Here is a 23,325-nt window from a genome sequence, read left to right on the forward strand (position 1 = left end):
TTCCAAAAATCACGGTTCATGCAGGGGTAGCAAAAGTCACATTCCAGTTTCCAAAGATCAACCCAAAGTAATCAAATATTATGCACAAATCAAGTTTTTAAGTTAGAGAGTTAGAGAGAACAAAGAGATTCATCGAAACAACAACAATATAAGCAAAAAAAACACAAACTCTAATCACCTGTAGAGTGAGAGAACTGGTCCAAAGCCTTTAATCACCTGTAACAACAACAATCATCATAAACCCTAAATTAAAAACCTTAGATTCAGAAACCCTAATTAAAAAATCCTAACTAAGAGTGATTTAACGGAGAGTGTGTGAAACTAAGAGTTACTAACTGGAATGAAAGAGTGAAAGATCTGGAACGAGTGGAGTGAGGGGAGTGAAAGATCTGGAACGGGTGGAGTGAGGGAACGAGAGAGTGAGAGAGTCTGGAAAGGAAAAACGAGAGTGAGGGAACGAGAGAGTGAGAGAGTCTGGAAAGGAAAAATGATGCGTTTCGTAGATGGGCGGGTCTGGGTACCCGTGGGTCCATTTTTGGTACCCGACCCGTTCTTTTGAACCCCCTTTAACCCGGTTTGGTAACCCGGTTGACCCGTTGGCCCGATCCAACTCGCCCAAATTCTTTTTTTTCCGGGTTTCACCGGGTTGGGTCGGGTGGTCGGTTTATGTCCACCCCTAGTACCTGCTATAAAAGGAAACTGGATTATGCAGGATTTTTCCATATGTCAGACCCGATGTCATGACATCCTGTACACAGAACATTCAGTATGAATGTCTGGTGTTTTGTGATTGCACAATTGGTGGCAATCATTGGTTGATTGAAGATATGGCTAGCTGGCGCAATCTATCAGGGATATCAACCAGATTTGTTTATTTTCCAGGATGATCTTTACAGCTGTTATAAAGATTTGATTGGAAAATATATTGAGGGTTTTCAAGATGTCCAATGCCTCTATAAAAGGGGACTTAGAAAACCTTTTTGAAAGCACAACCAAGACTGAGCGAAATTTAGAGAGAGAACTAGGGTTGTGTCTGGTTTCTTGTGGATCAAGCTTGTGATTCAGTAATATCTGAAGAATATCAGATGGTGTTATGTTGTTTTCTGTTCTGGTTAGAAGAGAGATTGTCACAGAGTCTGGATGTGTTCAGCCAAGAAGGTTGAACAGGGAGCGTGCTCTTGAAGACATGAAGATGCGTCTTATGTTTTCCATTCATCAAGCTGTTTGGGTTCTCTTTGAATCAGGAAGTTTGTGAAGGTCCAACCTTGGGGTGTTGGATATGTTCATCTCCAAGTTTCAAGAGGAGAGTTGGTTGTTCATGATAGAGGGAGTTATGTCCGTGCACTGCAAGTAATCATCAAGCTTGTGGTCTATGTGTTCTCAGAAAACAAGGTATGGAACCTTGTTAGTTAGTGAGATGATGGGGCGTGTGTCAAGGCTGAGTGAGCAGAAGAATGTCTGACCTGATGTCATGACATTGCCTTGGACAATATTGTTATTTCCTTTTGAATCTTCAGTCATAAGGGAAAATGGAAGAGGTGCACAGGTGCTGATGTTGAAGCAGATGTCAGTGTGACATTCTGGCTGGTACAGGTGCTGGAGTTACAGTAGCTATTTTTGGTGAATGCACAGATTTAGGGGGAGAAGAAGTACCCCTGTGCATGTGTGTATTACTAGTAGCCATAGCTAGTAATTGTTTTGCTTCTGCTGCTGATTAAACTACTGTTGAGTTGTTTAACTGCTGATAGTTTGCCTTGTGAACAAAAAGGACAGAGTGTTCACAAGATGTCATATGTGATGTCTTAACATAAGATATCCTATGTTCCTGCTGCAAGTTATTTAAGGAAATATGAATGTGTGGTGCTAGGTGTCAAGCTACCACTGGAGGTGAGAAAGTGGTCTTAGGGAATGGTGACAGGGAGAGTATATGGAGAATGCAGACAAAAGCAGTATCAAATGTTAAGACATAGCTTGTAACGTGTCTGACAGCATTTATGGAATAGTCTTGGAACTGCTGTTTCTGGAAACAGTCAAGAGCTGTAAAAGGTATTCAAAGATTGTCTGGGATATTGGTGGTGATTCTCTGACTGTTTCTCAGCAAATATTTATGAATCTTGACCAAGCATTTACTCCTACCGTTATTTCCTAAGCATGGTCTGGCCTATTTAAAGGATGTTTCAGCACTCCTCTTCTCACAAGAGCGACATTCCTTTCCCTCTAAACCATGGGGTTTGTTAAAATCTGGGCATACTGCTCCTGGATCTGGTTTTGTGAAGGTGTTATATATAAATGTTTAGCTAAAAAGGGGGAGAGAAATATTGTCCTGAGGATGCACCAGAAGCAAGCAATATCTGGTAGCAAGGAGAAGATGGATTCAGACACAAAAATCACTAACTGGGTTCATCAGTTGTGTCTTGTGATCTGAGTTAAGAAGACAGTTGTGTCTTGTAATATGAGTTACATTGGCTATGTACTCAGCATTACATATTCTTCAGAAAGCTCTACTGTTGAGGGGAAGGGTTGTGGTGGAGCTGATCCTTGTACATCTTGTTCCTCATGTACACCAAGAGTGGTGGTGGCATTGGGGCTGTCAAGGACAAAGAGGAAGTGCAAACCCATATTGGGTTATTTGTTTTAGCTAAAATTTGTCAAAGGGGGAGATTGTTAGTACCTTAAGATTGGCATTAATTTTGTAAAACAAATAATGTACTCACCTCTGTTGTTTTAATATGTTGGGTTGAAGAAGTTCAACATCTGGACCAACATGTCATGTAAGATGTCACGACATCGGGACTGTGACATCTCACATGTGTATCAAACTGAATCAGTTAATTCTGGTTTGGTTTGTGATTAATTAGGAGATCTGGTGAATATCCTAACTCCCATGTGAAGATCTTGAAGATTCAATCAGAAGATTTGGTGAAGATATTTGGTAAATATACAGTTTCCAAATAGAGAGATCTTTTAGGAAATAAAAGATTGATTGAAGACCTTGATTGGAGCAGAAGATTTCTGCCAGCTCTGTAACAGCAAAGAAGAAGATTTGCTGCGATTTTTGAAGGCCCAAATCCAGTTGGGTGGTTAGGTTATAAATAGGAGATTGTAACCTAGGTTTTGTAAGCCTCAAACAATGTAAAAATTAGAGGTGTGTGTATGAGGTAAACCTCCCAACCTGTGGGAAGGTTACCAAGTGTTTCTCAGTGCTTGAAAGCATGAGATTATTTGTAACTCAAAGCCTGTAGGCAAGAGTGGTTATGTTCTTGAACGAAGCTGTGAAGCAAGTTCAAGTTGTTTAAACATTACATGGTACTTGTAATGATAGGAATGGAAACTGGAGGTTTCTATCTAGGAGTGCCTAGGTATAAATTGCATTGGGTAAGGATTAAGTGAGGAGTTGTAAACGGGGGAGTTTAACTCTGAATTAATACTGCTAATAATGGATCTTCTTCCTGGCTTGGTATGCCCCCAGAGTAGGTAATGTTGTACCGAACTGGGTTAACAATTACTGGTGTTTTTACCTTCTGCACACTATATTTTGTCTGTTATAATTCAGTCTGTTTCTAGTCTGTTCATGAAGGGAATAACATACTTGACACATAGCCTGCAGTCTGATTGTAAAACAGAATGTTATGACATTCATTATTGACTGCTGTTACTGATAGACTGGTTAGTCTGTTACAGTTTATCCATCTGTAATGTTGTGACAGGTGATGTTCAAAACAATGTTGAGACATCATGCTTAGAACTGGGCAGGATCAATAATCATAAGGGCTATGTTTGATCCCTACTGTGTGTTTGCACTAGATGGACAAAATTGGATGTTCTTCTTCCCATGGTGGTATATTAGCAGATGTCTTGACATCTGTGGCTGAGTGCACCTGAGTACTGGAGTGTAATTGTTATAACTGTCTTGCTGTTTTTAGTAACAGTGTTGGATCAGATGTCATGACTTCGTGCAGAACATCTGTACTCTGACTATACCAGAATTTCAAGAGTATCACATGTACCCCTTGCTATTGGTTCATTCCTAAAATTTGAGAGAGATAGAGAGAGAGAGAGAGGGAGAGAGATAGAGATAGAGAGAGAGAGAGAGAGATGTGGTCCAAAAAGTGGCGCCCTCATTCTCCTTGCTGCCATATTTCCCCCCTCTCCATTTTTAATTCTTTTTCTTTATCCTTATTGGGTGATGTTTCATATGATTATTGGTTGAGAGGGATAATTATAGATAACAATCCAAGTGTTTTGAGATGCCAACCATTGATCATTTCAGTCTAATGGTCAATAAGAAACCATAAAATAGTAAGCAAATTAGGATTTTCATAATTAAATGCATTTCCAAAATTATCCCTGGATATTTTGAGATGATTATGAACTTAAATGAAATAAAATAAAATAAAATAAAAATATTTTTAATAAAAGCAAGTAAAATTGAAAAGATTATTTATTTTTTCCATTTTTTTTGTTGATATTTTGACCAAAAAAAAGAGAATAAAATGAATAAGAATCGGAAACGAAAATGCACAAAAAATAAATGAATGCATTGAAATAATCTACACAAAATATACTTCCGTAAAATAGACAGATAAAGATCAAATTTTGCAGTGAAAAATGCTCGGTTGAAAAGTCTGAAACTGACCAAATTGTAAACGCAAATGGGATCGAAAAAAATTAAACGAACACGTCGGGTTAAACTATGCGAACCGTAGATTAATAAAACAAACAACTGCAACTTTGAGTTTGAAAATCAATTTAAACGGTCTTGATATAAAATCAAAATTTTATTCTTAGCAAATTAAAATAAAGTTGTATGCATGAAAATTTTAATTGCCCAGACAAAATTAGGGTATGACAGTATGAAGTGAGTCGATTTAGTCAGTATGTCAACAATAACCAAAATGGAATCACACCCTTTCGTTGTCTTCGGAAAATTTTGTCACAAAGTACATGGAAATATTGTCCCACTTCCACTCAGGAATACTCAGCGGTTGCATCAGACCTTATAGCTTCTGATGTTAAATCTTCAATTTTTGACAAGTCAGACAAGCATAAACGAGCTCAACTACCTCCTTCTTCATTCCTGACCACCAAAACATTTTCTTTAACTCTTGATACATATTTGTGGGACATGGATGAATAATCAGACCACTCATATGACCTTTCTTATCTCTGAACCTCATCACACCATTCTCGTAGATTCAAAAGTCGCCTCCTTTGGCTTGATTGATTAACATAAGACGGTCAACCAATCCCAAATCAATTTTCTGACCCTCTCTAATCTATTCAAGAACACCAATGGCTAGCTTCAATATATCCAACTTGACATTGTTAGGAGTCTCTTCACATACCAAACTCATATCTCTGAATTGTTCGATCAAATCTAACTCTCGAACCATAAACGTCGACATATGCAATGACTTCCTACTCAACGCATCAACTACGACATTGGCCTTACCAAGATGGTAACTCATACCAAAATCATATTATTTCGAGAATTCAAGCCATCCCCTCTACCTCGTATTCAATTCCTACTGATCAAACAAATACTTCAAACTCTTGTGATCACTAAACACCTCGAATCTAGAACCAAACAAATAGTGCTTCCAAATTTTTGACACAAACACTGCGACTGCCAACTCCAGATCATGTGTAGGATAAATCATCTCATGGACCCTTAACTACCTAGAAGCATAAACCACAACCTGACCATTATGCATCAACACGCCACCTAGACCCATCTTCGAAGCATCATAATACACAATAAAAGATTCACTGGGACTTGGCAAAACCAAAATTGGAGCAGACGTCAACCTCTTCTTGAGCTCCTGAAAACTCTCTTCACACTGAACACTCCACACATAAGCTTGTCGTCAACTGAGTCAAAGGTAATGCTAACTTCGAAAATCCTTCAATGAACCTTTTGTAGTAACCAGCTAAACTGAGACAACTTCTTATCTCAGTAACAGACTTCAGAGTCTCCCAATACAAGACAACATTGATCCTTGATGGATCAACCGTAATACCACCACTAGAAATCACATGACCAAGGAAACTTACTTCTTTCAACCATAAATCACACTTAGACAATATCACATACAACTTCTTATCCCTCGGGTCTGTAGCACAATTCTCAAATGCTCCACATGCTCTTCCTTTGACTTTAAATATATCAAGATGTCGTCGATGAACACAACCACAAATTGGTCTAAGTATGGATGAAATGTTCTATTCATGTACTCTATGAACACTCCAGGTGGATTAGACACACCAAACGATATCACTAAATACTCATAGTGGCCATACCTCGTTCTGAATGCATTCTTTGGAATATCATCGGACTTTACATGAATTTGATGATAACCCAAATGCAAATCAATCTTGCTAAACACGCAAGCACCAACCAACTGATCCATCAGATCATCAATTCTCAAAAGTGGATACTTGTTCTTGAATGTCACTTTATTCAGCTGTGGATAGTCAACACATAACCCCATGCTACCATCTTTCTTCTTGACCAACAACACTGACACTCCCCATGGTGAAATGCTCGATCGAACAAACTTCTCCTCAAGCAGATCCTCCGACTGTTTCTTCAGCTCACTCAGCTCCGAAGCCGACATCTTATAAGGACCAATCGACACATGACTAGTATCAGATACTAAGTTTATAGCAAACTCCATCTCACGCTTTGACGGTAAATCATTGATTTCATCTGGGAATACCTCAGGAAAATCACATACCACATGTATATTTGTAACCATCCTCTTACTTCCCTCACTCAAGGATGCTAGTATTATGAACACCTGAGTACTCTTACAAAAGGAGATCTCTACCTGCCTCGCGGTCATGAAACTCGACTCCTTACTCTCTTTGGAATCAAGAAACTGCACCGACTTATCAAAACAATCGGTAAACACATAATTGAACTCTAACCAATTCATTCCCAAAATAATGTTAAGTTGACATAGAGGCAAACACACTAAGTTCATCCCAAAATCTCTCCCCAAAAATTGTCACAGGACAATTCAAACACACTAAGGAAGTAGTCACCGAACCACTAACTAGGGTATCATTGATCATGCTACCACTCATAGTAGATACTTCCAAATTCAACCTCGACACACACTCAGCAGATAAAAACTCCAAATCTTCCTCTTCAACAAACTCAGGAAACAACATTGACTCATCAAACAATCTGCACCCTTGTAATCAACGACATGCAAAACCAATCCTCTACACCTGAAACCTCTCAGCAAAGCAAAAGTTTATTCTCCACTCATTTCAATCTCGCTCCTGCCAACAAGCGGTTAGAAAAACAAACGAGCACCGACAATGTTTCACACATATATCACGTATTAGCGAATAACCAACGTTACAAAAACTTGACCAGACAGACCGACCTGCTTTGATACCATTATATAACACCATACTTTTTGACTCTACAAATAATTAAATAAAACATAATTCATCAAGTAGGATGTCACTCAACATACAAACAACTTATACTTGAACCACATAATTAAAAATAACTCATTTCGTAAGAAGCAGAAAATTAGAAAATGGTTGGCATAAAAGTCCTAACAACGATATTAGTTTGAAAAGTGGTTCATCATGAAATAAAATAAAAGGAAAAGATACACAACATAAACAAATACAAGACAACTTGTTCCCCTTGTGTTATGTATCAGAGTGACTCCAACTATTGACTCGAACGACAAGCAACTAAAGAGGCACAACATCATCCTCAACCTTAAGCTCATACTCAGTTACCTGATTATCTGTACTCCAAAGGAGCACATACGCAACAACACATAAAAGGGTGAAAATATATTCAAATAATAAGCGGTGCATAAATATTCAGGATAGATTCATATATCTACATTATCCACATAATAAAAAAACACACCAATATCATGTATTCACATATCACCCACATCACAATCATCTAATCACAATTATGCAACATAATATAACAATAACTTGACTCATGCTCGTCACGATCCCCACTATAAACTGGACTCATAACTCAACTCTATATGCATGCAGTATCAAATCAATGTTTGGTTCTTCATATGAACCAGTTCTCAATCTCTGCAAACTCCGGGCCCCCACTCTGAGCTCCAAGCCTTGATTCAAGGCTTAGGAAAAGTCACTAGTCCCCATTCTAAACTAGCAAACATGTCTATTTCACAACAACGACACATATGATGAATGTCATATAAATATGCAATACAACCTCACTTTGACTATACATAACCACTACATACAACATATGCAATACGTCATTACTATGACTGTAAACAAATATATTAATTACATCAATAGTAACTCACATCTCAAATGACACGTCTCATCGATTCATCAACGAGTATGTACAATAAGTCATACAATTATACATATATTTCACAACATATACTCACACATCATTCAAACATGGAAATTCATCTCACAAAGCACTACCATAATGTAGCTTTGCGCGTTAGCTTTCCAACTTCTTGAACCGTGCCTCAAGCTTAGTCTTGAAACTCAAGTTAGACTCGAAAACGTCTTACCTGGTACAAAAATCCAGGGAGCTGCTACGGTCGTTCGTAGTAGTTGTTACGACCCATAACAATACCTAGAACTCAAAAACATTGTTTTGCAAATTTCCCCCATTGGAGCACTTCCTGAGCTCCGATCTCGATCCCGTAAAAACCAGAACACTCAGAATTCATCATACAATAATTATAATATGATTCTAATCTCTAAATCGACAATACCTCATCAATTACATATCAATTTTCATACAATTCACTCACTTAATCATGAATTTGACATGTTTTGTTATTAATTCACAACAATATAGGAACAATTATTCATGCTAAATTCATTAACAAGAACAAACCATTTTTCATGGCAAAACAATACACGAATTTGCAAGTAAATCATGTCATAGAAACAAAATAATAATCATATTATTCATCACACAACTCAATCAACAACAAGGAGAAAATCATATTGGAGGTTAAGGGAAACCTCTATACCTTTCATGATATAGGCACTCATATATGAAAATTCCCTCTTACCCTGTAAATCTAGAAAATTCAGCAAACAAGTTCTCTAAGCTTTCTTCTCTCAAGCCCTAACTCCCTTCCAAGCTCTTTTCTCCAAAATCTCATGTTTTCACGTACTGATGAAAATAACTCTCAAAACCTAATTTTTGGTCTAACTTGAAATATATACTATTTTATTTTAATTCTCTAAATTATACTTTTTTCCCAAACAAACTCAATCTTCCTCCACTCACCATTAAACTCTCTCAAATCCCAATAATGGCCCCGCTCTACAAATTCTCATCAAATTCTAATTAAATAATTAATTAATTAAATTAATTCTCACTAACCCAATTAATTAACACAAAACATCACAAATATCGTTGTTGATCAAATATGTCACATATTCACAAATATTTATTTAAATAAAATATTCAATTAAATTACATAAATACTTAAATAAACGGATAATTAAATCGAGGTGTTACACCAAGCAAATGTGGTTTACGCCTCCGTTGGGATTTCAAATCCTTAACAACATTGATATAAAATATGGTAGTTTAATTGATTTTATTGTAGGGATAATAGCAGTACGCATAAGGTTTGTGCAACCATGTGGAAGCTTTGGAAAGAAAGGAATCTCCTCATATTTCAATGGAAAACCTTCAATCCCATGGAGGTGGCGTGAGAAGATGTTTATTTGGTGGAATAATTCTCTCTTTCCAGCAAAACTCGTAAGGAGAACAAATATGATGACTCTAGATGTTCGTAGAAAGTCTCTCAGAATGTGGATTACTCTATGTTTGTGGATGCAAGTTGCTTCTCAAATGGGAAAACTACGTGGGGTTGCATTGTCAAGAATAACGTATGAGAAACTGTGTTTTTGTGCTTACAAGAAGCAGAATATCACAGTGGAGTCGTATGTGTCAGACACGTTGGGAGTTTGTTAATGCTTGCATTTGACAAAAGCGTTCAATTGGACAAAAATCATAATCTTGACAAATACCTTGACAGTTGCAGACTGCATTCAAGGTCACAAAATTGTTGCTTTTATTGCTCAATTTGTGTATGTAAGACCCCAATTTTGTCCGTAAGATCCCTCATGGCATCATAACATTGCATTTGCAAAGCCTCAAGGATCATTAGCATCTTGGTTCCCTTTGCCTTTGGGTGGGACCTCTTGTGAATGGTTTGAGATCACCAAGCATGCTTGAATTATATATTATTGCTTTTCTCATTTTGTTTATTAACCAAAAGCACAAAAATATGTCACTAACATCTTTTGTTTGTAGCTTGAGCAATCACAAGGTCCAAAGCATCTAGGAGATCTTTTGTGCAGAGATATGGCCAAGAGAAGATGAAAGCAAGCATGGTAATGGTTCCCAAAGTTCTACTCCATCAAATATGCCTCTCTAGTATCTCAATTCATCATTTTGATCAAATCAAGTCAAAGGGTTTGAGGTTTGTCCCCCAAAGGAACCCTAATTCATCTGTGCACCACAATGCCTTGCCCATGAAGCAACCTCAGCCCATGGTCAAATACAATCAAGGCAAGTTCTTTAATTATTCACTTCATACATATTTGAAGTTATTTTAGTTCCCTCAATCATCAATTCATCAAGATATGAGTCATGGACTTGAGAAGTTGATCAGTCAATTCATTTGACTATTTTGAAATGCATTGAGACCTAACTTTTTATGTGTTGGTCAAATGGAGATGATTCCAAAATAACAAATGTTCTTAAGGATAATATGAACAACTTTCATGTTCATCAAAAAATTATTTGAAGCTTGGAAGGTTATCTCCCATTCTAATACATTATAGGTCATTTTGACTGAAACCCTAATTTTTCGTCAACTTCCCAAGGACATAACTCATTCATTTTTTATGATTTTGAGGTGGGATAAAATGCATTGGAAATATTAATATGTCTACTTAAAATGTTATGTTGAACAAAATTTCAAAATCTCCAAGGAAATACATGTGATAATGCAAAACATTATAGGTCACTTTGGACCAAATGCATTGAAAGGCAAAAAAGTCCAACTTCAAATGCCCATAACTTCTTCATAAAAAATCCAAATGATGCAAAATTTAAGTCCAAATTGATTGTATTGAAAATATATACAACTTTGATGTTGGAAGTTTTTCTATTTGGAGCTTGCATCATCAAAACAAAAGGGCTTGAAGATGGTTCATTTTGACAAATTTCTCAAAGGCATATTTTGTGCATTGAACTTCATGGCCTGTTTTCACAAATTTACACATTCCAAATGAGTTTTTGTCCAACATAACATTTGTTCCTTATACAAAGACCTTTCCAACCATTACTCACATGCCTATGTTGCATTTTTTTCAAGTGGCATTTTCGAAGAGATGAAGTTTTAGGCACAATTGTGGAATTCATGATTGAAACTTCATGCACAAGCAAATTCAAAGCAAATTACACGTCCATTTTATTCTAGACTGAGCTCAGCTTGCATTTGGCATTGATTTTGGGCCTTGTGCATGCTCATGCAAGCCCATGCATGGATTGTCCAATTTCATGCACACGGATTGGATCATCTTTTCCTTGCCACTCCCTCTATAAATAGAAGCTCTATTCCATTCAAATTTCAACCCTGATTCAATCTGAAATGCTGCAGAAATCAAAACCTAGCCATCACTAAAGGAATTTCTACTTTCTTCTAAAAAATTCAGATCTGAATTTCAACTACCTTGGTTGATTTTCAGACCTATAATTCCTCAGCCTTGCTTCCTCTTCATCACTAGATCTCATTGCAAGCTTTGGTTGTGAATGATCGTGCTCACCACACCTGCATTTCAAAGGTGGATATCAGAACTTTTTCTCTTCGAAACTCTTTGATCTTTGCTTATTTCTTGAGTTCCTTGGTTTGGCTGAAGTCCTCTCAATAGAGGCATCTGATTTGTGCTTTCAATTTTGTAAAAACATGAAGTTCATGATGAACACCATCGAGCTTCCATCTCTGATTTCTCCCTTAATAGAAATCTAGAGTGTAAGTGAATGGTATAGGAGTGATGTACATCACTTCCTCTTTCGATTGATGCCTAGATCGTTCATTTTGGTTTCCATTTTTTGTTCTGCAAATTTTTAAAGTGGCCGGAGGTTGGCCGGAGAAGACGGTGGCGCTGGCTACCGTCTTGTCTCCAGATTGGATTTTAGCCGTCCATCTCAGTTTCCAGATCTAATCTCATCCACACATTGTTATGACTTCAAATAATGCACCATGTGATTCAGTTGACTAAGGACCTTGGTGGAAGCGCGCTCAAAGACCGTGTGATGTGCCAGCTCAATTAATGAGCCATCATCCAACGCTTCTCCTTTTTTCCAATTTTTAATTTCTGATTTCTATTTTCTTTATTTCTTTTAATTCCCTTTTATTTCAAAAATCAATATCTTCTTCATTTTTGATCCAAAAAATATGGGACCAATTGCATTTTGCTCCAAATAAATTCTAGTTTCTAAAAATGATTTTTAATAATTTTTATTTTGTCATTTGATATTTTTTGTGAATTTTCTCTTTTCTGGTTATTTTTAATTCATTTTAAATAGTTTTTGATATTCAAAAAATACAAAAATATTTTCTTAACCTATTTGGATGATGATGAATCTATGAAAAATATTCTCATCAATTTTTTAACTGATTTGAGATTTATTTGAGATTTTAGTTCAATTAGGTTATTTTTATTCATTTTTAATTGATTAAAAATAGTTTCTGACTTTTAAAAATGCTGAAATTTTTTGTCAAACTTTGTTTGACCTTGTTGAACTTGGGATAAATCACTTGGACCTTTCAAGGTTGATTTGAAGTGATTTTGAAGTTTGACCTTTTCTTTTATTTTTAATTCAAGTTTATTTTAATATTAAAAAATGCCAAAAATATTTTGCTTATTGTTTAATCTCCAACCTTCGTCTCATTTCTGATTTTTCTATTGTTTGAATTTGACTTTCAATGTCATTTGATCAATACATATGGATTGGTACATCTTATTCCATCTTATGCATTTTTGATCTTTCCATTTTTCCTTATCCATTCTTCATCTCCCTCTTCTTCTTCTTCTTTCTCTTTGATCAATAAGTTGAAGGTTGATAAGTTAGCATTGATTAGGGAGACTTAATCTTCCTTGATTCAAATCTAATTCATCTTGATCAATTGATCAAGTGAATGGCTTTGCATTAAGGATAGGTTGTTTTCTAAATCATGCAAAAGGCTTAAACCAATACAAGATCAATTCTCTTTTCCTTTTTGGCATGGCAAGTTGTTGGAACTTGGTTCACTAATCAAGACTTCTAACTTGTGTTGTTGCCTACATTATTATTGACCAGCCTCAGATAGTTGTGACTTCTACATAAGTCCAATTACGATTGCTTAACATAGCGCTAAATATGCCTTATGGCACACTAACTATTAACACTAACCATTAACCATTAACATTTATTTTTTGCTCTTTACTTTTATGCAATTTACTATTCTTGTACATATTATCCATTTGCTTTTCCCTTTGCTCACTTGAGCACATGTTTATGTTAATGTCATTTGCCTTTTGCTCACTTGAGCACATATTTGTATATATATTATTGTGCTTGTGTTTTGTTTTGATTGTTATGGACCAAATGCAAAAATGGACAAATGGACTTAGTTTCTAGGACATTTCCTATGCAAAATTTGAGTAAAAGGACCTTAATGATGAAGATGGATTAGAAGGACCAAATTTCTAAACTCACTCTTGTCCATTCTTGATTTACTTCATGGAACTTTTGATGTGTGTGCTTTTGTGCTAGAGGATTCTATGAGAGCTTAAATTGAAGGACCATTACCATGTTCATCCAAAGGGAAAGACACAAGGTACATTGAGGATCTCTTAAGAGACTTGTTTGATTGCTTGAGCTTACTATTATTGTGATTGCTTATTCCAAAGGATGAGAGCTACTTGGATCATCCATATGATCTCAAGAGAGGAACTCCATTGTGGTTTTGTTTCTTTATCCCTCACCTCTTGCATGCTTAGGATCTTAGCCATTCTTCTTCTTCCCTCCACTCTAACCCAAGCCAAAACTTTTTGTGCAAACATTAAACACTTCTTTTTAAACATTAGAAACCTAAGCCTTATGCTTTTGATTTTCAAACTTTCTTTTCATAACACTTATCTTGAATTGAATCTTTAAGTCCACTTTGACCATATACTTCTATTTGGTAAATATAACTCATTCAAATGTCCTTTTTGTGGTTCCAATGGCCACTTTCTTAATCAAATTTTCCATAACCTTTAGCTATTAGGTTTGAGTTATCTTTGTGGTAGATGTAATACTCACCTATATCCTTAGTGATGGACAATGAGTCTTCCATGCTTATTATAGGGTTAACCCCTCACTAGCATGTTCAAGCTATCCTCACATGGTGGATTTGTGGTTTTAGGTTGAGTTTTCTCCCTTTGATAACAAAAGACCTTAAGGCTTTTGGATCAATCAATTCACCAACTCATTTTGAGATTTTTACCCCGAACTACGAGGTTTTGATCCTAATCTTTTTAAGATGGTACGTAGGCAATGAGTTTATCCATCCAAACACAAAATGTAAATAAACTTGTATATTCTTTTCTCATCTCTTCAATCATGTTTGCACAAACAAATTTTTCACAAAAACAACAACCTTTACAACAAGTGTGAAAAGGGCTCCCTAGGAGTACCTAGGATGTTTTAGGTGTCTAACACCTTCCCATTGCATAACCAACCCCCTTACCCAGATCTCTGATTCTCTTTTACTAGTTTTTGACTCGATAAAACTTTTAGGTTTTTGTTCGCTTTCTAACCATTCCTTTGGATAAATAGAAGTGCGGTGGCGACTCGACTTGTATGATTTACCTTGGATTTAGTCAATATCTCTAATGATAACGAATACCCCGCTACAGTGTAGGACTGTATTGATATTATGGTTAGTTTTAATTTTGCTTGTGTTAACTATGTATGTCGAAATTTAAACTTATGAGCTCATAATTTAGTTAGACTTGCTAAATCTTGTGGCTTAAGAACCTGGATTGGTGACCACAATGATGGTCATCCCAAAGTCTCTTTTTTTCTTGATTGAATAAAATGTTTAACCATAAAAAAAAGTTATTTAATTTTATTTACGGACGATCTATAACTCTCATTTTAATTTTTGATGTTTTCATTTTTTCTAAAACGTAAATTGAAGTGCATATTTGCAATCCATAATAGATAAATCAATACTCCTTGCTAAATTATCTTATTGTAAAGATTCATATGCTCTTTTGATAGGTGGAACTAAACTTGTACAATTTATCATTAAAGTTAGATTCTTTAGTTATTACTTCTCTCTTTTTTATAAAAAGTATCTCATTTATATTTTTTTTCATATCATATCCTTATTTATTAACTTTCACTTTATCCAACCATTTTCTTAACTACAATTAATATGGGTATTCTAGTAAACGATATCAATTTTATCATCAAAACCAATATATTCAATCATTTTTTTAAGAATCGTAAATTATTCAAATAAAATAATTTTTTATGAGACAAAAGAAGTACTAGATTTCTATAACTCAAGTCTCTCTATAACCTATATTATTTTGAATAGATCAATGTCATTTTAGCTATCACTTCTCTAGACAAATGTTGGTTACAACCTTTAGTTAAAATGCAATTATATGTTTGTTTATCAAACTTTGGGCCCGTTTGTTTTGCCTTTTTTTAAAAATGATTTTTATAGTGTTACATATTTTAGTGTAAAAAAAAATTACAAAAAAACTTTTCATAAAAGCTTCAAATAAAATTTTTGTTTGAACAGTTATTCTTAAAATGTTATTTTTGGTATTTCATCATTTTATCGAAACTTTTTTTGGATATCAAATTTTTAAAAAATCACTTAATTTTGAAGCTATTTCAAATAGCTTTTCATAAAAATCATTTTTAAGATACAACTTTTTGAAAAAATTGTGATTTTGACTATGTTTTAATCTTCAATAATGTATACTTATGTTATAAAATGAACAATTCAATCTTTTAATTGATAAAAAACAAATTTAGAAAATCTTATAATATTTTAAAAAACATTTTTGTAGAATCCATTTTCAAAAATACAAAGAAAAAATCCATTTTTTTAAAGCTAAAACAAACTGGCCATTTATCTAATCTTAAGATTGTCTCTTGAAAACTTCAAACAAAATGGTATAACTTGTAACTTTCTTCTTCCTTTAATTACATCTTAAAATGCTTGCTAAAAAAAATACTAGTACTAATTTTCCATTACACTAGTCACACATATTTAAACACTGTCCAGCTATATGTTGTATAGCTTCCTTTTAATTGGAATATCTCATCTCTCTTACAAGTTAGTATAAATTTACAAATAAAAAAACCTATGGTGATTACCCCAACTAAATTAGTCGTACAATAGCAACAACTGAATTGAACTATATTACATTTCAACATAGTATTGTCTTTACTACAATACTACAAACTGGTACCGTACCTCACATCAAATATCATATCAACAACTGAATTTCTGCACTACAAAATCAAACTTTTATTCTAAAGAATCTTTTCTCCTCTTTCTTTAAACACAATAAAACTTCTTTCTCGAGAACAGTAGCAAGTACAATTTCCTAGTAAAAAAACAACTACCCAAAAGTTCGACCACTCCCAAAGAGCGACTTTCTATAAACAAAACCAACCCATCCATCTTTCACTTTCTCTCTCCTCTTTACTGTCATACATATCATGCACATAGCACCTTTTCTAAACTTTTTAAACCACTCTTCTTCCCTTCATCTCTCTCTAAGTTTTCTATGTCAGATCTCCCTGTGTTGTTTTGGATTTACTCATCTCCTCCCTAGTTACTAGATAGTCTTTTTCATCATTTGACTTTTTCATTTTCCAATCTCTCCTACAAAAACTCATCATTTAGAAAATTTCTTTCGCCGCGTATCACGCTATACCCTTTACATAATCTTCATTCCATTCATACCCCTCTTACTAAAAACAAAGTCTTTTACCGTAGAAAATGGCGAATGGGTTGGAGAAAGAAACTGGGTTCACCATGTTCAGTGATGATGAACTGAAGGATGTTAATGGGGTGAAGAGAGTTGGAGAATATGTTGAAGTAATGTGCGGTTGTACCAGCCATAGATACGGTGATGCTGTTGGAAGGCTTAGGGTTTTCGTTAATGGTTACCTTGAAATCACATGCGAATGCACCCCTGGTTGCCAAGAAGGTTCGTCTTTCTCTCTGATGAATATGTAAACTTTCTGTTGCCATGTTTGTGTTGATTTCTTATACGTGTATCTTTCATTTATTTCACAGACAAGTTGACTCCTTTTGCATTCGAGAAACATTCTGGAAGAGAAACAGCAAGAAAATGGAAGAACAATGTGTGGGTAATAGTTAACGGTGAGAAAGTTCCTTTATATAAAACAGTTCTTCTCAAATACTACAATCAAGCATTAAGAACAACCAATGGATCACACAAATCACAAAATGGACGAGCGTGCCACCGCGATGAGTTTATCCGTTGTACCCGATGTAACAAAGAGCGTAGATTCCGTCTGAGAACTAAAGAAGGTTGCCGCATTCACCATGATGCTTTGGCTGATCCAAACTGGAACTGTTCTAATCTTCCATATGACAAGTATGTTATGAATATATATTTTTCTTTGATCCGGCAATTTTTTTATATCTATATGTTGTATTGAATGAACTATGTAGTAACCATTATTCTAATACTATAGTAGTGCATTTATATATCATTCACAATCTATATTTCTGAGGTAAATTTATGCTTAGGTTATCTATGATAGATTCAGTTTTAATTATTGATATAAATTAGATTTTTTTCTTGTTGTTTATGGAGAAATAATTAGCATTAACTAACTGTTTAATGTAACTCAGAATTACATGTGATAATGAAGAGGAAAGAGGAAGTCGAAGGGTTTATAGAGGATGCACTCGTTCTGCAGCATGTAAAGGTTGCACTTCTTGTGTATGCTTTGGGTGTGAGATATGCCGTTTTTCAGATTGTACTTGCCAAACTTGTACTGACTTTACCAGGAATGCCATTGTCAAAACTTGAGTTCTCATTATGCCTTAACTGCTGTTTTTTTTAGTATCCTTTTGTTCTTATGGACTTAATTGCTAGTCCTATTTAAGTGTTTAAGGTTCTGATGTACTTCTTTATTAATTATTTTCCATTAAATGATTGGACCTCTTTATGTTTTTGTGTTTTGTCTTAGTGGCTTCTTAATCACATGTAAGATATATAAACTATTCTATTCTTTATCTAATCAAGATGATTTAATGTGTAATCTTGTAGATATGATTCTATGGCATGTTCTTTGAACATTAATGAACTTTAATATTCTTTTAAAAAATGTTAATATGATAACTTTTAAAGTGTGAATTAAAAGAAGTAGGAAAGGTTTTTTCCTTTGACTTTTGTAAATCTTTTTTATACATGAGGAATAGTGTGTGCTAAGAAGTGGTACTTGTAGGCAAGCTAAGAAAATAATTCAGAATCAATGGTAAATCATGATAAGTTCTTACCTAATTGTACACCAACATTCAAAAATAAAAGTCTCTAAATATGAATTTCTTGTCTAATTAATGGATGCATCTATTAGTTTTTTTAAAATACATTTTGTTAATACTACTTTTCTGTTTTTAAAGTGCGGGACATACTCTATTCTCTTTTTTGTGACTAGGGAAGGTGGCTGTAACTAAATATTATGGACCTAATTAGGGAACTTGAATTTTAAGGTATATTAATTTTAAGTAATGTTTTGTCCTCTCCCTTTAACAACTACTATATTACTATCTGTTTCTAAAGATGAGTACTTTTTCTCCTTTAAGAAAATAAATGGTTATTCATATGGCCACAAACTGTATACTGCTATAACAATAAGGTGTCTTTGATTCTCATTATTATCTGAGATTAAGAACTAATGCCGATTCATAGGTTGGTTTCATCAATGGAACATAAATATTTGTCTCAACAAAGTTTGATAAAAAAACATTCTATTTGAGAGTTTAGTGCATTTAGTTCCAAAGTCAAATTCTATTTAAACAAAATACACCGCGAAAAAGCTGGAAAAAGTTTCAATCAATGTCATTCCATTGAGTAGACATTCTAGTATTTATTTTAATCCTCCAAAACCATAGCCAATGAACCCAGTTGTGAAGAGTGGGTGTACTGTGCAAATCCAACTTGGAAAACTATTTTGCACAAAAAAATTCTCTCTATGTTTCCTTTTTACAATCCATCCTTGGTGAAAAAACTTTGTCCACCAAGCCACCAAGGAGGAAATCTTCAGTACATGACTATACAAGTCTAATGAAAACAAATGACCAATGTAATATGAACTCAGTAAATGAATCGCTCAACAAAATGAAGTATCTGTTGCTTCCATAATGTTCCAACCAGAGAAATTTTTTCAATGTGCAATTACCTTTACACAGTAATCTTTAGTCTTTATCTGGCTGGTCGCCAACCTTTACCCCCTCTATGGGATGGTCTCCTGCGAGCAGCAAATGTTCTCTCTCGGTCATCAGAAGCACCGGGATTGAATTGGTAATGAAATTGTGGAGGATGCGGATTGGCTAATATTGGTGGTGATTGAAAATTTGTAGGTGGATTGAACTGATGCGGAAGGCCACTTTGATAGCCTGGAATTGGCGGTGATTGAAAATTTGCAGGCCGACTGAATTGATGCTGAGGACCACCTTGATTGCCTGGAATTGGTGGTGAATGAAAATATGGAAGGGGATTGAATGCCTGCAAAGGGCCACCTAGAGGGCCACCTGGATTGAATTGATGCGGAGGACCACTTTGATAGCCTGGAATTGGCAGTGATTGAAAATATGTAGGTGGGTTGAATTGTTGTGGAGGACCACCTTGAATGCCTGAAATATTAACTGGTTGAAAACATGTAGGTGCTTGAAACTGGGGAAAGTGTGTCCATTGGTTTTGATTCATGAGCCCCTGTGCATGAATGGGTTCTGCATACATATTGGGCTGTCCTCCAGGATATACAGTCGGTGGAGGAAACCTGTGGCTGGGATTGAACTGCTGTTGAGATGGGATTCCTTGCATCGGCTGCAGATGAGAATTTTGAGTATTTTCTTGGTACCATGCGACACTATTTGTAGGGAATCCACTAGACAAATTAATTGACACTGGAGCATGTGGTGGCAATGCCGGCTGTGGCAGAAGAGGGGAAGAATGACCACGGCCAACACCAGAAAAGCCTTGTCCAGTGCCAGGAAGAGGGGGAAAATGACCATGGCCAACACCAAAAAAGCCTTGCCCACTGCTCGGAATAGGCAGACCGTGACCATGAGCAACCATTAGCCTCTTAGGGATGGAACCATCATTTAGTGGAACATGCTGCCTGTCGTTTTTCATCCAATCAGAACTTTGACTGCTTTGGCCTCTTTTTGCCTGTCCTTGTATTCTCATGTACTCGGCCTCTTGCTCATCATCCGAAAAATCCGTTTCATTGGACAATTCCTCATCGTTTATACCGGATGCATCAGAACCTTTCTTGTAAAGATCCTTGAAATTAAGCACATGCTTAGCAAACTCAGGAACAAACGAAATCAAAGTTCCCTCATGGACCCCTTCCGGGATTTCATCTTCCGAATTGTATCTCACTACATAATGTGGATTTTTAACTTGTGCAAAGGTATCATCAATGACACCTAGGGGTGTTTGCCTTCCAGTAATCCAGAGAATGGAACCTTGATCAAGAGACTCATGATTCTCCGACCCTTCCACAACGACTCTAGCACCGACAATCTGGAAAAAGAATCACTTGAGTAAAGATGATTACAATGCTAATTGGCATCCTTCTCCTCTATTTCCCCTTGTAGTAATATTATTAAATATTAATGCAAGTGGCAGAAGAGGGTCCACCATGTAACCAAAAGAAGCTAAAAAAACTTGCAATAAACAATTTTTTTGCACTAGAAAACCTATCTAAATTTTTTATATTAGAGACAAGGTTTCAGTCAGCTTACAGATGTAACAACTCCCAGAGGCAGCATTATATGATGTGGTCCCAATTTTACATTCACATGAGGGACCCTAGGAAGAATCTGCAAAATTCACAAACACAAAAAAGCTACTTAAAGTTAAACAACTTACATCCACAAAAGCAAATAAATTAAAAAAAGTGGTCCACATAAAAGCTTTCATGTTAGTTACACTAGTCCGAAGTATCATAGAATATAGAATATAACTCACCTTTCATCCAGCAATCACATGTACCATATATTGCACATTGCATTAAATAACAAAAGATAACAACTTATATGTTGATTCTAACATTCTTCAATCCTCCTAATGAAACTTCAAAGTTAAATATGGAGGACTCAACAGATCAAAAGCCAGGCTTCAACAGTTCAACCAGTGAAAGAATGACCAATTCAGATTCATCTGTCGGCACAGAAGCAAAGTGGGATTGGAAACACAGGATTCAAACCCACCAAGCACGTGTCTTTAATGTTTAACTGAATACATTCAAAACACCATTAGCATCTAAATCCAACCAGTTAATGTGTCAAAAGCTGAAGGAAAGAAAAACCCAGACTAATCAAATCAATACAAATCAAAGATGCTTCTACGATCTATCACCTTCATTACCATTCAGATAAATAATACTAATTTCTAACATGGTATACTACTGTCAAATGAACAAACATTTAACTTACAATAGATAAGTAAAAAAACAATACCTCAAGCTCATTCGTTAACCCATCTTTTCTATCATCACCAATATCATCATCAGATGACTCTTCATCATCCAACCCATATTTTCTATCATTATCAGATTCTACTATTTCACCTTCTTCCAATTCATACTCCTCGTGGATTTTAATACCACCACTGGAACACTCATTCTCCCTATTAGAACCTTCCATAACAATTGCATTAAGATCATCATTAGCGACAATCTCGCCTCTAATCTCATCATCATTAGCAATAACATCGCCTCTAATCTCACCACCTTCACTCTCCATTCCAACAGCATCCTCATCAGCCACAATCTCGCCTCTAATATCATCATCACTAGCAATAACATTGCCTCTAATCTCATCATCATAAGCAATAACATCACCTCTAATCTCGCCACCTTCACTCTCCATTCCAACGGCATCATCAATGGCCACAATCTTGCCTCTAACTTCACCATCTTCAATCTCCACTCCGACAGCATCATCATCAATAGCCACAATCTCGCCTCTAACTCCACCACTTTCATTTTCATTTACCTCCTTTTCAACTAAATCGAAACTCTTAATCCTTTCCTCACCACTGGAATTACCAACTGGAGGATCCAGATTGGAAGAATCATATCCGATGATAATTGGATCAGGAGGGTTATCGAAGGGGCTACAGGCAGCAGCTTCGAAATTGATGAAAGAATCCGCGAGAGCAACGTCATCGTCGTCCATGTTTGAGGGGCAGAAAAGTTAGGGTTAGAAAAAAAGAAGACGGAATTAAAACAAACCAACACGTTTCTAGTTAAAACAAACAACCCATTTAAAATTATTACAAACAACTTCGTGATTTCCATATCGGCAAAGATTTTTGGTTTTGTTTGGAAACGCTTCATCTCTTTAAACCCTAGGAGGCGCCAAACCTGAGTTTCAATAACCAAGTACAAAAGTTTATCTAACCATGATCCTCTGCAGTTGAAAATTGACGCAGTCACTGCACTGAAAGGCCCAATCACCATTGGATATGTTTTGCATCACTTATTCACCTTTGGATTGTTTAATTTTAAAAAATAATTAAAAAAATAGGTAGAAAGAGATAGACGAGGTGAGAGAAAGGTGGCTGCGGGAATCTAATTTCAATTTAGTCCCCGACCAAACGCTGCCGTTTTATTCCAAAGATTTGTTTTGAATTAATTATACGCCTATCTAAGTATGGCAATTCCTATCCATAAATACTGGTTTCTTTTTTACAGCATCCATTAACATTGTTATAATAAATTACTATACAACAACTTCAATGTTAAAATCTAGTCAGATTGAAATTATATTCGAACCTTTTATGTACTAGGAAAATATCAGTACTATCCAGCGAGTTTATTAAGGATTCATTTAGTGTACAGAATAAAAGATAAACTACATACATAAAAAATTAGAAAATATGGATGATGCATTTACTTGTCAAACAAAAATAATACCCGTACGACATGACAAAATAATATAAAATAAAAAATTAAATATAATAAAATATAAATAAAATAAT

The 23,325-nt window shown here is 35.4% G+C and overlaps 2 protein-coding genes across 3 annotated transcripts; one reads left to right on the top strand and one right to left on the bottom strand.

The window, feature by feature from the left end:
- Window positions 1–16,734: 16,734 nt before the first annotated feature.
- LOC127086849 (protein ULTRAPETALA 1) lies at window positions 16,735–18,281 on the top strand. The gene is made up of 3 exons (XM_051027660.1): window positions 16,735–17,286; window positions 17,376–17,700; window positions 17,961–18,281. The coding sequence occupies exons 1-3, from the start codon at window positions 17,076–17,078 to the stop codon at window positions 18,139–18,141; spliced, it is 717 nt and encodes a 238-aa protein (XP_050883617.1). The 5' UTR covers window positions 16,735–17,075; the 3' UTR covers window positions 18,142–18,281.
- Window positions 18,282–19,065: 784 nt separating this feature from the next.
- On the bottom strand, window positions 19,066–22,823 carry LOC127086851 (uncharacterized). 2 transcript variants are annotated; one of them, XM_051027662.1, is made up of 4 exons: window positions 22,053–22,823; window positions 21,801–22,019; window positions 21,084–21,161; window positions 19,066–20,862 (listed from the first exon to the last, which is right to left on the bottom strand). In XM_051027662.1, the coding sequence occupies exons 1-4, from the start codon at window positions 22,518–22,520 to the stop codon at window positions 19,537–19,539; spliced, it is 2,091 nt and encodes a 696-aa protein (XP_050883619.1). In that variant the 5' UTR covers window positions 22,521–22,823; the 3' UTR covers window positions 19,066–19,536. The 2 variants fall into 2 exon arrangements, with proteins under 2 accessions (XP_050883619.1, XP_050883618.1); XM_051027661.1 differs by having other exon boundaries at window positions 21,801–22,823.
- Window positions 22,824–23,325: the final 502 nt, after the last annotated feature.

This window comes from Lathyrus oleraceus, chromosome 5 (assembly GCF_024323335.1).
Source record: "Lathyrus oleraceus cultivar Zhongwan6 chromosome 5, CAAS_Psat_ZW6_1.0, whole genome shotgun sequence".
Lineage (NCBI taxonomy): Eukaryota > Viridiplantae > Streptophyta > Magnoliopsida > Fabales > Fabaceae > Lathyrus > Lathyrus oleraceus.

Bases quoted from the DNA above. Each gene is read 5' to 3' on its own strand.
- LOC127086851 (XM_051027661.1), bottom strand. From the start codon at position 22,520: ATGGACGACGATGACGTTGCTCTCGCGGATTCTTTCATCAATTTCGAA. The intron at 21,162-21,800 runs GTATTGTTTTTT...TGAATTTTGCAG, and splicing joins GGTTAACGAATGAGCTTGAG to ATTCTTCCTAGGGTCCCTCA. The intron at 20,863-21,083 runs GTAAGCTGACTG...TTCTTTTTCCAG, and splicing joins CTCTGGGAGTTGTTACATCT to ATTGTCGGTGCTAGAGTCGT.
- LOC127086849 (XM_051027660.1), top strand. From the start codon at position 17,076: ATGGCGAATGGGTTGGAGAAAGAAACTGGGTTCACCATGTTCAGTGAT. The intron at 17,287-17,375 runs GTTCGTCTTTCT...TTTATTTCACAG, and splicing joins CACCCCTGGTTGCCAAGAAG to ACAAGTTGACTCCTTTTGCA. The intron at 17,701-17,960 runs GTATGTTATGAA...AATGTAACTCAG, and splicing joins TCTAATCTTCCATATGACAA to AATTACATGTGATAATGAAG.